General features: G+C 44.2%; 1 protein-coding gene across 1 annotated transcript in view; it reads left to right on the forward strand.

Annotated features, from left to right (window-relative positions):
* The window catches only part of LOC114591851 (uncharacterized), a 141,645-nt gene that overhangs the window by 59,893 nt on the left and 67,681 nt on the right, over window positions 1-14,071 (forward strand). The window contains exon 3 of the mRNA XM_077925055.1: window positions 1,709-1,824. Coding sequence (XP_077781181.1) covers window positions 1,709-1,824 — 116 coding nt within the window. The remainder of the gene's footprint in view (window positions 1-1,708; window positions 1,825-14,071) is intronic.

Raw genomic sequence — 14,071 nt, forward strand, 5'->3', positions numbered from 1 at the left:
GCACTCTGCAGATGTCCAGAGGCGCTTGCACCTTCATTATGGCATTACATGCTGAGTCCTGGCCTTAAAATGCATTGCAGAGGGGTTGAGCTCTTGTTAGCGCTGTCCCTGGCTCCATACAGAAAGATTGAGCAAAGCCAAAGCTGGGACTTCCTGGGATTCACAGAATTTATGTTCTCCAGTCAACTGCATGATACTGCTTAAGAGACAGCAACCCCTTCCATCTAGGGGCCTGACCTCCCATCTCACCACCACACTCATCGCAGGTTATAGTTCTGGTTCATGCCATGGAATATCTAATTCATATTGTGGCCACATTGTTGCTTGGATGTAAGCCAGTGTCCTGTTCAGCCAGAAGGTCCAGATGGCAAAGCAGCAATCTTTGGCCGGGGTCCAGAGCAATGGTACTTTGGATGTTTTCATGCCACACAATTTCCATTCTGTCCTTTTAAAATCTCTTTCCCTCTCTCTTCCCTGTGGCATCATTTCTGTAATTTAAAATCAGTGTCGTTCAGGTTTTCTAGACCTAGGACTAGGGATAATTCAGATGAAAATGGAAATGGGAGCACAAATTCCCCATCTTTACTCGTTTGTCCCATGTCTGGACTGCAAATCAACCCAGTGAATATGATCAGTATTTGCTGCTGCTGCTGTTGCTTTCAATCTGCCACTGAATTTTTTATATGTGTTGGAAGCCGCCCAGAGTGGCTGGGGCAATGCAGCCAGATGGGCAGGGTATAAATAATAAAATTATTATTATTATTATTAGTGATGTGTAATTGATTGCACCCCCCCATCTGCACTGTGTTTCCTTTGCCTTGAAATGGGTTGGAATAATGTCAAAACTTATGTAATCTATGTCTCAAATTACATATATTATGCTGTTATGTAACTTTTCCACAGCAGACATCAACATGAATAGCATAATTCTTGACGGAATACAAACTGCAGCAGAAAAGAAACAGCGCTGCAAGTGATGAATATAGGATAGAGTGGAAAATGATGCCCAACCCATAAATCCAACCACTAAAATGAAAATAAAAGTATCTCTCTTCATCAGGGGTTAGGAACTAGTGTCCCTCCATGTGTTCTTGGACTACAGCTTCCATCATCCTTGACCACTGGTTATGCCGGCTGGAATGGATGGGAGTTGGGATCCAACCGCATTAGGAGCACCACAAGTTACTCCCCTCCCCCCTCTCTCTCACACACAAACCACTTTTCGTCATCTTTCATTTCCCCAGAAGATAGTCATAGCAGTGCTGGTTTGAGCTACCTTGGCTGATCCGTTGCAGACCAGTGATTTGAATGGTCTGTTCCAAAACGTTACTTAAAAGAAATCCCATGTACTTTATTTGTATGTGTGTGTTGTAAAGATCTCATGCTGAGCCATGCCCAGCCCTTCGAACAGAATCACACCCAGAGACCCTTCCAGCTGTGTATATGGAGGAAGCATCAGCTGCTATTCTGAATCCCTTCTTATTATGAGACATGGCTGGTAGCGAATTGATCTTGGCTTAGGTGCAAATGTGATTCCACCCCCTTAAGTATTTTTTTTTTTTAATAATCCATTCCAATTAATTTCCAGTCTGTCACCAGCCCCCCTCCTTTGCAACTTTCCCTTTTTCTTTTACATTACTCCCAAATTATATATTGTCCGTCTCACTCATTGTCTTCCTTTCCCCCACCCCTTCCCCGCTGCCTGCAGGATGAGGTCCTGTGCCAAATCAATGCTTCCGTCTCAGTGGCTGTTCCTGGCATATGTGTTAATGGTGTGCTGTAAATTGTTGTCCGCGACTAGCCACCATCCCCGGGGGCACCCAGGTAGGAGCTTTTAAACTCATTACGCGCCGCCGAGGCCAATTAATAACACTCTCTGAATGTTAGCGTCCACTTTTTAGCCATGGATAATTGATGAAGCTGTTGACACTGCGCTGCAATCGGAGCAGGAAAGGTTATGAACACATGTGTACGGAAAAAGAAAGAAAGAAAGGGATGAGTTATTGCTCATATTTCAAAAGAGTTCATGGTAACATTTATGTCGGGCAGTTTCCCAAGTGATTTCAAAACATCTTCCCAGTTTGGGGTGTTTTTCTTTGTTTCTCCTTTGTAGCCAAAAGCAAAATAGATCTCAGTTTCATATAGCAGAAAATAAACCCCTTTGTTACAGAAAATGAAGGTAGGTAGGGTGGGTGGGGGGGAATAATAATAATGATAGCTTACTAGTGATGTTTCACATGTTCGTTTCCTCTCCTTTATGTGATAAGCTGATTACTCTAACAAAATAAATTCCGTTTTTAGAACAGCTGTGACAGCCCTGCACAGTTGACAGGCTCTGTAGGATGTGAAAAACAGACCGGGTTTTCCCAGATGAAGATATCACTTATGGGGGAGGGGGGGGGAGAGATGCAGTACCTGGGTTAAGGAATCTTCCGAGAGAGGGTTTGGTGGGTAGGAACCTCCTGAGACCACTTGCTCACCAACCTAGGGATTTCAGCCAGAATCATATGCATGCCCAAATCGGTTGAATGTGGAAGACTGTGTCTCCCCACAGTGTCTCTTCTGTGGGCTGTGGGAACCGCCAGCCTGCCGAAGCGTGCTCCCTTTCTGTAAATGAAAGCTACTTGGCTGTAGAAGGTTTTGGACTTTGAGCCATAAGTGCTTGCCAGGCAGTTCAGAACCATTTTGCTCGCTTCCCAGTAGGCGGGTTGCTGTTGCTTACCAGGAGAAGGCAGGGTTAGGTGGCAAAAATGGGTGCTCTGCAAGCACACTGCCAGGAGCGCCAGATTGGCTCTGCTGGTGCATTTGCGCCACGCTGACCTCCCTGCTGCCATGCCACTCCTAGTAATTAACAGGGACCCCTACCTGCCAGGATGGTAGCATGGCAGCCCTGCCCCACCAGGATTTCTGTATTTCCCCTTCTGTTTGCTTGGCCTTTCCTGGGGTTCAAATCCCTGTGGACTGGTAAAGAGTGCCTTGAGCCTCACTTGAGTTGCAGGGGTTGTTGTGGGAATAAACAAGACAGACTTTTCAAAGTCCTTTGTATGGTGTGTGTGTGTGTGTGTGTGTGTGTGTGAGAGAGAGAGAGAGAGAGAGAGGGAGGAAGTGCAATGCTCACTCCAATATTCTGAGCAGCTCTAAACTCCAAAGGTGCAACACTTTCCCAAGTCTGGTTTCTTTTGGACGATGTTCACTGGAGGTTTGTTGTTGTTTGAACTTATTTGTGGAAGCACAGTAGCCACCAATAACCTTTTCCTCCATTAATTTGTCCGGTCCTCTTTTCAAGCCATCTGAGCTGATGATCACTACTACATCTTGGTAGTGGGAGCAAAATTCTATAGTTTATGTGCAGTGTGAGCAGGGCAACTGCCCCGAATCTCCCAACATTCAGCTTCATTTGGATGTCTACAAGTTCTAGAGTTACAAGGGAGAGAGAAAAGTTTTTCTTCTTTCACTTTCTCCACCCCATGCATAATTTTATACGCTCCTATCATGCTCCCCCTTTATGTGTCTCTTCTATAAACTAAAAAACACCAACCCAAATGTTGTAGCCTTTTGCTCATAGGGGAGTTGCTCCATCTCCTTGATCTTCAAAGACGTGAGTCCAGAGTGGTTGTCCTTTTTGTTTGCTAATATGGGATAAAGATGCTTTTGAATTCTGGTGCTGGAGGAGACTCTTGAGAGTCCCATGGACTGCAAGAAGATCAAACCTCTCCATTCTGAAGGAAATCAGCCCTGAGTGCTCACTGGAAGGACAGATCCTGAAACTGAGGCTCCAGTACTTTGGCCACCTCATGAGAAGAGAAGACTCCCTGGAAAAGACCCTGATGTTGGGAAAGATGGAGGGCACAAGGAGAAGGGGACGACAGAGGACGAGATGGTTGGACAGTGTTCTCGAAGCTACAAACATGAGTCTGATCAAACTGCAGGAGGCAGTGGAAGACAGGAGTGCCTGGCATGCTCTGGTCCATGGGGTCACGAAGAGTCGGACATGACTAAACGACTAAACAACAAGAAAGTGGCATGATTAGCTTAAGTCAATAAATATGTCCCTTTGAGTGATTATCTCTTTTGAAAAACCTTTTCATGTAAGAAGGTTTCTTAGATCAGGCCATACTATTTACCTGCTTGGTCCACTATTGTCTACTCTGGCAGGCACTGACTCTCCAGAGTCTCAGGCAGGGACTAAACCTGGGACTTCCCCCACTGGATGCTCGTTTGTGTTAACACTGAGTGCAGCCTGGGTCCCTAGAACTGCATCCTTGTCATAAAAAAACATGCTGACGATAAACACTCCGGCCCCCAAGGAGGAGGGATCCTGTTCCTTGTTCTATGACATAATGCTGTGCAGTACCTATGAATATAAGGGGACGTGGGTGGCGCTGTGGGTTAAACTACAGAGCCTAGGGCTTGCCGATCAGAAGGTTGGTGGTTCGAATCCCTGTGACGGGGTGAGCTCCCGTTGCTCGGTCCCTGCTCCTGCCAATCTAGCAGTTTGAAAGCATGTCAAAGTGCAAGTAGATAAATAGGTACCACTGCAGCAGGAAGGTAAACGGCGTTTCCATGTGCTGCTCTGGTTCACCAGATGCGGCTTAGTCATGCTGGCCACATGACCCGGAAGCTGTGCGCTGGCTCCCTCAACCAATAAAGCGAGATGAGCGCCGCAACCCCAGAGTCGGTCACGACTGGACCTAAAGGCCAGGGGTCCCTTTACCTTTACCTTTACCTATACCTTTACCTATGAATATAGCACTCTAGCACCACCTTGTGACTATTTATAATCATCACAAGTGTTACTCCACAGCACGTTTATTATTTTCTGCATTGCTACCCCATTCTTCAGCCAAAAGGGTTCCCAGAGCCAACTTACAGAGGAACAACAACAACAACAACAACAACAACAATACAACCCTTGCCCTTAGATATACAATCAAAGAGACAAGGCACAAAAGGAAAAGGGGACAGGGAAGGAGGAGGAAAAAACCAATCCCAGGCAACAGTTCTTCACAAAGTTCTTAAAAGGATCAGCTGGGTTGGAAATAGCATAGGGTAAGGAGGAGGTAAAAGCATCTTATGTCTCAGCAGAGCCAATGGACTGGCCCTGCATCTCTTCTGTACCTCTGCTGTGGCTTAACGGAGGAGCTGTCGCCAGGCCAGCATATGAGAATTTGCATTTCTAAACCGCAGTTTGCGTTCCAGTCCAGGCTACCAACCACAGAAAGAAAACCATTTATATAAGATCACATCAACTTAAAACAGGAAAGGTCTTGACATCCTGGTTATTCTGAGAAACCTGGAAAGTTTCTCCATACGCTTAGGGAGTATGGAAGGGGTGTGTTTAGAGTGGCTGCCTGTGTAGGGACCCTTCGTTGTTACCATGGCAACGAGAAGAATAAACAAAACTCCCAAACTTTGAGCAGTGAAAATCTGCCAAACAAATGGTGGGACCAAAATAACCTATGCAAATGTATGCAAATCTGTTTCTTTAAACATTATCCCAGTTGCAGAAGTGGGGGGCCCCAGAATAATTTAGAGCTTAACTTGGCTGCTGCACAAAAACTGTAGTTTTTTCCACATTTGTCATGTTTACATATAGTTTCATGACAATTCAGCGTTCAGTTAATTAGAGTGGTTTTGGGGTTTTTTTTTTATATAAAAAAAATCTGTACCATCTGCTTTGGTACCATTTCTGAAATCACCTCATTTAGAGGCAAGTTTCCATGTTAAAAATAAACTCTTGGGAGCCTCAGTTATTATCACATTGCAACAAAGAAATATATGAAATTGCTGGCATCAATTAGCACGTGAATACCTACTACTTTATCCACAAACACTCCACAACTGGGAGCCCAGCGACATGGTGATAAGTTGCTGGCGATTTCACAAGGTGGTGATTGGTGCGTGAACAATGTCTGAATGTGTAAACTTACACGAAGCCGTCACTTCGTGGTCTCGTTTTCCTCCCCGTCCCCCCCACAAAAAAGTCAATGGTGGCTATTTATTTCTCGAAAATTTCCAGCTACAGTTAATGAGCAAAATTAATTTGCATATTTTGAGCACACCCGCAACCCCACAGCCCATCTTGTTAACCTCAGTTTCCACATGGTCTTCCAATTCCGTTCAGTTTGCATTTTCCGCCATGCAAGAGAATTAGCAGTGGCAAAAACATGTTGACTTTGGAATTCGTTTCCAACCTAGCATTCAATCACGCCCCTTTAAAATTCATTCTCCATCCATTCCCAGGGGAAATACCTGTGATGGGAAGATGATGATGATTCTTTTGTGTGCATGCAAGATGAATGCTCATTACGCACAGCGCAAATTCTTTAACTTTTACCGCTCAAGACTTTGCTTGTATGTGGGGTTGTGCTACTATTATTTTGGTAGGGTTAAGATTGATTTTTAGCCCTCTCAATAGGCACCCTCTTAATATTAAAGTGTTTGTGAAGTGACAACAACTTTATGTGAATGAAAAATAGATGACCGTAAGGTAATTGCTTCTGGAAGCCTCAAGGAATATAACAAGCGATACCATGTTGCCGTTGTTAATTTTGTTCCTTCTGAAAAATTGAAGCAAACTTCAATTGAAGCAAACTTCCCTTGAACAAAAGGGAAGACTGATGTTTACCTGACATTTTCTGTCTCAGAGTGTCCACACCATCTTGACTAAGTTGCTGTGATGTCACAGAATGTTCACAACATTCTAACTGTTCAGAATGCCGAAAGACCATGAAACCTTTGCAAATGAGGAGCCCAGAGCCATTGGCAGACAGGAGGTGTGGGTGCTGAGCTATGCGGGAGGCTTGTGGTTAAAAGTTAAGTGAGAAGAGGCCCCAAGATCGAGAGGAGGTAAGGGACAGGGGAAATCTAGGAAGCGTGGTGGCTGAAGGAAGGGAATGGGGCAGGCTATGGACTGAGAAGCAGGGGAAAGCAGATCACGGAGGGGAAGGGCAGGAGGCATTGTATGATGTTGGCGAGATCATTGAGGACAGGTGAAGGAACTCTGAAAACTGGGGATTTTTGCACTGTGCGCCTAAAGGCAACAAGTAAAGAGAGGTAATAGTGAAAATGCTGAAAGTCACGTTTTGATTTGTATGACTGCCATTACGCAGGTCTACAGGTCTCTAGTTACATATTCTGTGGCTGCATATAGCCATACAGATGCAGCAACAGACTTGTATAGTACACTTGCTTGGTACATTGTAATTGTCTTCTGAGTATTGCAGCTAATATGCGTAGTAGGGATTTCTCAGGGGTTTGAACAGGGACACTTGCAATTAGGATTGGGGCAAACAGTCCTGCTTTGATGGATATAGCTGTATATTACGGACCCCTGTGAAATAGTATAGTTTAGGATCTTCTGAGAACTGTTTCACAGATCGTAACTGTTAACGGAGAAATCCGAGGGCTCCCTTGGACAAAAAAACAAAGAAACCAACCAGGACAATTTGGAGCAAAACAGCAGCCTGTAGGCTTGGCCTTTATTGGAAACTGTCGCGACGGGACTCCCACCCACAACAAGATGAAGCAAGATGGAAGCCCAGAACAAAAGAAGACCCCAAATTTTATTAGTTACTAATCCCCCAAACTACACCCCTAGAACTACATCATGACTACATCATTGACACATCACAAAAAGTAGGGGTTGAGGGAGGAGTTGTGGAGGTAACCTGAGTATCTTGTCACCTGGCTGGTTCCTCCTTTCCCGCTCCCCATGAGTCATTTCCAGAGTGCAAAGGGGAGTTGGCAGTTTCCTGCCCCCAGAGGGAAGGTCTGATCATTGTCCTTTGTTCCAGTCCGTGTTGAATCCACTCCCATATGCAAGTCCTTTGTGACCTTGATGGTCTTCTGTTTGGGGCCATCAAGGTTGTCATGCCAACTAGGTAGGGCTCCTGAGTACGTGTTGGTACGCTTAAGGGATTATGGCCATCCTGTATCAAACCATCCCCCTTTGAAAGTCCTTCCTTCATGGAGCAAAATAAAAGTGGACTGGTGTAAATCTGATGTACGGTTGATTTACTATGAATTTATAACAGAAACGCCGCATATGTCGTGTGTGAGTGTGTGTGTGTGTCGTATTTGTACAAATTGAATGATTTGAGGGGGGCAGTTTCCTGCAACAGTAACTTGTAAGCAAACACAGTTTGTGACATTGCACAACAGCACTGCTGATAATGGGGTGTATCTGTTAAGGCATTAGCTATAGCTTCCAATTTCCTGACTTTGTGGAGCTTAAGTCAAGATGAGATAGACTTAACTCTGTTCTTAATCTGGTGGGCTTTTAAAAAATTATAATTGAGTAGTATCTGGTGAGGACTGATCCTTCTTTCTCAAAGTGTTCCAGTGTGTTAGATCAGGGCCTGAAGTGAACTCTGTGTACATATCATATATTTAAAGCATATGACGTCCCTTAAAGAAAACTGGGAACTGCAGCTTGTTAAGGGTGCTTGGAATTGTAGTTCTGTGAGAGAGAAACTACAATTCTCAAAGAATCTTGGGAATTGTAGTTTACCTCTCACAGAACTACAGTTCCCAAGATTCTTTGGGAAAGTTATGTGCCTTAAATGTACGGTGTGTGTACAGCCCCAGTCACTGTTTCCACGACATTGTGAGGCCATTCTTTGCAGCCCCCCAACACAAAATCAATTCACATAATTGGGGGGAGAGGTGTTGGGTAAAAATCCTGTTGTTGATACTCAGGTTTCAAAGCAGCGAACAGAAGGAGGGCTGCTTCAGCAAGACATAAAGGGCACAGCAACAGACCTGAACCTATAGCTCAATTCTCCCTTCATCATCTAATCAAACAACCACATCATGACATTGACATCTGGAGATAGGAAATATGTGTCATTTACAGGGCAGGGGGTGGGGGGAACTGCGCTGCAGTGAATGTCACCTTCCCATCCTCCTCCTCTGACTATCTAGAAAAAGTACCAACATTTGATTTCATAGCCTTTCTCCACCTCCTTACTACCAGTCTGAAGCTAATTTAAAAGTAAGAGTTCCACGTGATAACTACACTTCTCTCTCATTTGTAAATCTAGGGGGAAATGCTGTTTCTGCTTCTCTTTTTTAAGGTGGCAATGACATTCTGCGATTTCATGTCATATTTCATGAGCAATAGCAGTCATAACCTTTATAAGGCATTTAAAACACACACACACACACACACACACACACACACGACTACTCTAATGATTGTTGAGTGTTACTTTTTGATGTAGGTTGCTTGTTTTAAAGTTATGTTTCATTATCACATTTTTGAATTGCATTAGATTGTTATAAGATGTACATTTTTTGTTTCTTCAGCTTGTAAACTGCCTTGAGTATTGTAAGATAGAAAGACGGTATACAAATTAAAAATGTTGACGTTGTTGTTGTTGTTGACTACCTGAAGTCTTTAGACTTTAGGCAGTAGAGCTCTTCTGTTACTAAATGCAGGACTAAAATCCAAGGTTCAGGGGATCAGTCTAGCCTGAACAAACCCTGAACCGGTATTTCCCTTTGCTTTCTTGGTTGTCAAGAGCCATTGTTGTTCCCAAGTGAAAAACCATCTTTAAAGGGGAGAAGCCTTTGAGATCCCGCTAGAGGGCTCTGCAAGACTAAAAACCGTTCACGGGCTGCCAAAGAGAGACAGAGCTCTCTGTCTAATGATGGAAGTCATAACTCTGCAATTTGCTAATCAGAGTGACGGGTCCTTTGTCTTTTCATGGGTCAGACATGAATGGCGCGCAAATATGTTCTAGCCTTTTGTTACACTTAACTCCACTTATGTCTTAATGTTTTATTCAGTGTGCTCTATTTATGGGTATTATTGCCTTGCTTCCTTCTCTCTCGGAGGCTGGCCACAGTGGAAGGCTAGGTCTGTAATCTCTTCAAGTGAGACAGTGAAAAGAGCACATCAGTAGAACAAAAAGGACTCTTTTAAACAATATAATATTTGGCTTGAGAATATGCATGTTGCCAAACAATACAGACACGGTGTGTGTGTGTGTTAGAGAGAGAGAGAGAGAGAGAGAGGAGGGAATTCATAGTTTTATCTTCTTTAAATACTATGGGGAACCGTAATACACACAGGATAGGTTTTGACAAAGTCTTCAATTTAAATGCATAGGTATGCTTTCCTTTGGGAGCAATTCAATGTTAATTTGGTCTTTTATAATGTAAAATATAGCCCCTGGTATAGTTTCTCCATGAATGTGCACTTTACAAATGCATTCCTGTATGAATGGATTTATGTATTCAAGGGAGCTGGAAACAAATTACAGATTGGATGATTAATGTGTAGCTTTCATGGGCCAGGATTCTTAATGATCAGGAAAAGAATAACATTCCTTATAGAACAGTAGGGTGGACTTCTAAATTATCGAGCCCCAAGCAGCGAATGAATGGCCAACGCTGTTGTCCCTCTGGTGAGTGGACTGAACCAAAGTCCTACCAACCAAACCCCTACGCCCCAAATAATATGATCCTATTCTATAACTGCTTCAGGGAAGCTTGGAGAAATGCAGGCCTCTTTGGCTCAGTGCACATTTCCTCAGTTTACATGGACAGCACTGTTATTGGAGCTTGATATCTGTGGTGACAGGGATGGGGAACCTGTGGCTCTTCAGGCTATATTGAACTCAAACTCCCATCAGCACCAGCCAACATGGTCACAGTTCTGGGACCATGAGAGCTAAGGTCCAGGATCATCTGGAAGACTAGATGTTTCCTACCTCTGCTGTAATGGGAGACAGCCCTTTGATCGATATCCTATCCAGAAGTTATGTAGCAGATGTTTCTGCAGCTAAACTAAAAGCATTTATGCCTATGCACTGGCATTTCATGCATTTGTTGTTGTTTAGTTGTTTAGTCGTGTCCGACTCTTCGTGACCCCATGGACCAGAGCACGCCAGGCACTCCTGTCTCCCGCAGTTTGGTCAAGCTCATGCTGGTAGCTTCAAGAACACTGTCCAACCAGCTCGTCCTCTGTCGTCCCCTTCTCATTGTGCCCTCCATCTTTCCCAACATCAGGGTCTTTTCCAGGGAGTCTTCTCTTCTCATGAGGTGGCCAAAGTACTGGAGCCTCAGCTTCAGGATCTGTCCTTCCAGTGAGCACTCAGGGCTGATTTCCTTAAGAATGGATAGGTTTGATCTTCTTGCAGTCCGTGGGACTCTCAAGAGTCTCCTCCAGCACCAGAATTCAAAAGCATCAATTCTTCGGCGATCAGCCTTCTTTATGGTCCAGCTCTCACTTCCATACATCACTACTGGGAAAACCATGGCTTTAACTATACGGACCTTCATGCGTTTAAGCATGGAATAAAGACTATCATGGATGGCTTGGCAGCCAACCATCAAACCTTGTAAGGTGCTGTAGGCCTGAAGGGCCAATGCGTTTGTTTGTGACTGGCTGGCTGGCTGGCTAGCACATAGATATGTCTTTGTGGGGTATGCCACAAAATAGTGAACATGCTAACCCAAAGGTTGCCAATTGTCAGCACATTTGGATTTCTGGGTGAGCATCATGGGTGCCATCCCCTCTGCTCAATTCATCTCCTTATTCCTTGATTGCTAAGCTGACTCAGGAGTCTTGGGTGAAGGACCTTCTCGAAAGCTTTTTGAAAGTCTACATGCGCAATGTCAACCAGATCACCTCTATATGCTTGTGGGCACTGCCAAAGAATTCTAATAGGTCAATGAGGCAGGACTTAGCATTACAAAAGCCATGCTCATTGTACTTCACAAAGACGTCTTCTATGTGCTTGGTAAATTTATGCCTGACAGTGGTTTCCACCAGTTTTCCCAGGGCTGACTTAAGCTAACTGGTCTGTAGTTTCCACATCTAAGAGAGAAGCTCCAGATCTAAGAGACAAGTTACATATTTCATTAGCAGATCACCAGTTTCACATCTGAGTTCTAGGATGGATGCCATCTGGATCTGGCTGAGTAAAATGAGATTCTCCCTTGCACATGTGGATAATTACTGGTATAGAAAAAAATGGAACTGCCTCTGCACATAAGAGTTTCTTTGTGTATTTGGAGGACTAAGAAAGTTGGATCTCATCCATGGTACATGTAAGTTCAGAGTTTACCAATAGCAGGCTTAACCTCCACAGCTCCCTTTAGCCTGCATTGCCAATGGCTGAGATTATGGAGATTATTGGCTACCCTTGTCCTAGAAACAGCCCACACTTCAGAAATGACCCATTCATCACAACCCATTTCTCTCTTGTCATTTCCGCTTCTATTCCATGGATGACGTCTTTGAAACAGTAGGCAATTTATAGCATTCATAGCATTTTGAGTTGGGCTCCCTTCCAATAAATTCCTGTGAAATCTTCCCTTAAAGGAATTTCTTGATTTTACTGCAAGCAGCCTGTTTTGTTTCAGAAAAGTGACCAATTGGAGGGCTGTGCCTTCTTAAGGCAGGAGATTAGACATCTCATCTTGTGCTCTGCTGGGTAATCTCTTCTCATCATGCTGGAAATGATACCTGTCAGAACAGAATGGAACCAACATTTGGTATTCATTAACTTTCCGGGATAGCAATCTTTAACAATGCTCCCAAGAAGAAAAAACAAATTATGAGTGAGAAGCTCAAGGATCAACACTTGCATTGCTTGGCATCAGACCCTTCCTTTCTCTTGCGATTTCATCTTCCATTATCCTGCTGTGCAAGATCCAAAAAGAAGCCGGTGATAGCTGTTGTTTCGCTTTCCCATGTTTCAGCCTTCAGCTAAATTCTCTTGGAGTTCATGTGTACATGACAGGTGTCCAATAGGAATGGAGGAAGCCATCTCATGCTGAGTCAGACTGTTGGGTCCTTATGACCCATTACTATCCTTTCTCAACCTTGGACTAGATGACCCTTGGGGTCCCTTCCAACTCTACAACTCTGTGATTCTATACAGCTTGCATCATCCCTGACCACTGGCCATGCTGATTAGGAATGATGGGAGTTGTAGTCCAATAACACCTGGGGACCCAAGGTTGAGAAAGGCTGGTCTACACTGACTGTCAGCAGGTCTGCAGAATTTGAATATGGTATCTTGTGAATGCAGGACACAGGTGGTGCTGTGGTCTAAGCCACAGAGCCTAGGGCTTGCCAATCAGAAGGTCTGCGGTTTGAATCCCCACGACGGGGTGAGCTCCCGTTGCTCGGTCCCAGCTCCTGCCCACCTAGCAGTACAAAAGCACTTCAGAATGCAAGTAGATAAATAGGTACCGCTCCGGTGGGAAGGTAAACGGCATTTCCGTACACTGCTCTGGTTCGCCAGAAGAGGCTTAGTCATGCTGGCCACATGACCCAGAAGCTGTCTGCGGACAAACGCTGGCTCCCTTGGCCTATAGAGTGAGATGAGTGCGCAACCCCAGCGTCATTCGCGACTGGACCTAACTTGGTCAGGGGTACCTTGTGCATGCAATGCAAATGTTCTGCCACTGAGCTATGGTAGTCCCCAATAGTGGAGGTGAAGGGCTACTCTGGGCTGTGGGTGGGGGAAGGGCAGGTCCCTGCCCCAAATAATTTACAGTTGGGGTTAAGAAGCAAGCTTAAATGTGAAGCAGATTTAAAACCAAAAACAGTCATGCTTATATGGTAGGAATTCCTCACCCACCAACCCACCACTTAAGTGTGGCTTCTGCCCCTTGGCATAGTCCACAAGAGATGCTATATCTTTCTGAAGTCTTCCTTCTATGAGCTTATCCTATACTGGTTCCAGCTAGCCTTACTGGCATAAATAACAAGACTGCGACAGATTTAGAACAATTTGCAGTGTTTCTTAGTAAGGATCTAATGCAGCACTTATTATGTGTAGAGCTGAGCAACTTCCTCTAGCCAATTAATCTAGCCATAGAGATAGAACTCACTCAATATTTTAGTATGTCTGGGACTAGGGATGGAGGAGGCCTTTGTTTTAAATGGATTTAATCACCAAATTTGGTGGTTCTGACCAAATTGAGCTTTGCTTGCATCAAATTGCCTCTTGCATTGTGCATCTTCATGTCTGAGCCACGGATGCAATTTTTTTTAAAAAAAGCCTAATTATATGCAAAATTATATGGAATAAATAAACATACTATAAAT

The sequence above is a fragment of the Podarcis muralis genome, chromosome 2 (assembly GCF_964188315.1).
Source record: "Podarcis muralis chromosome 2, rPodMur119.hap1.1, whole genome shotgun sequence".
Lineage (NCBI taxonomy): Eukaryota > Metazoa > Chordata > Lepidosauria > Squamata > Lacertidae > Podarcis > Podarcis muralis.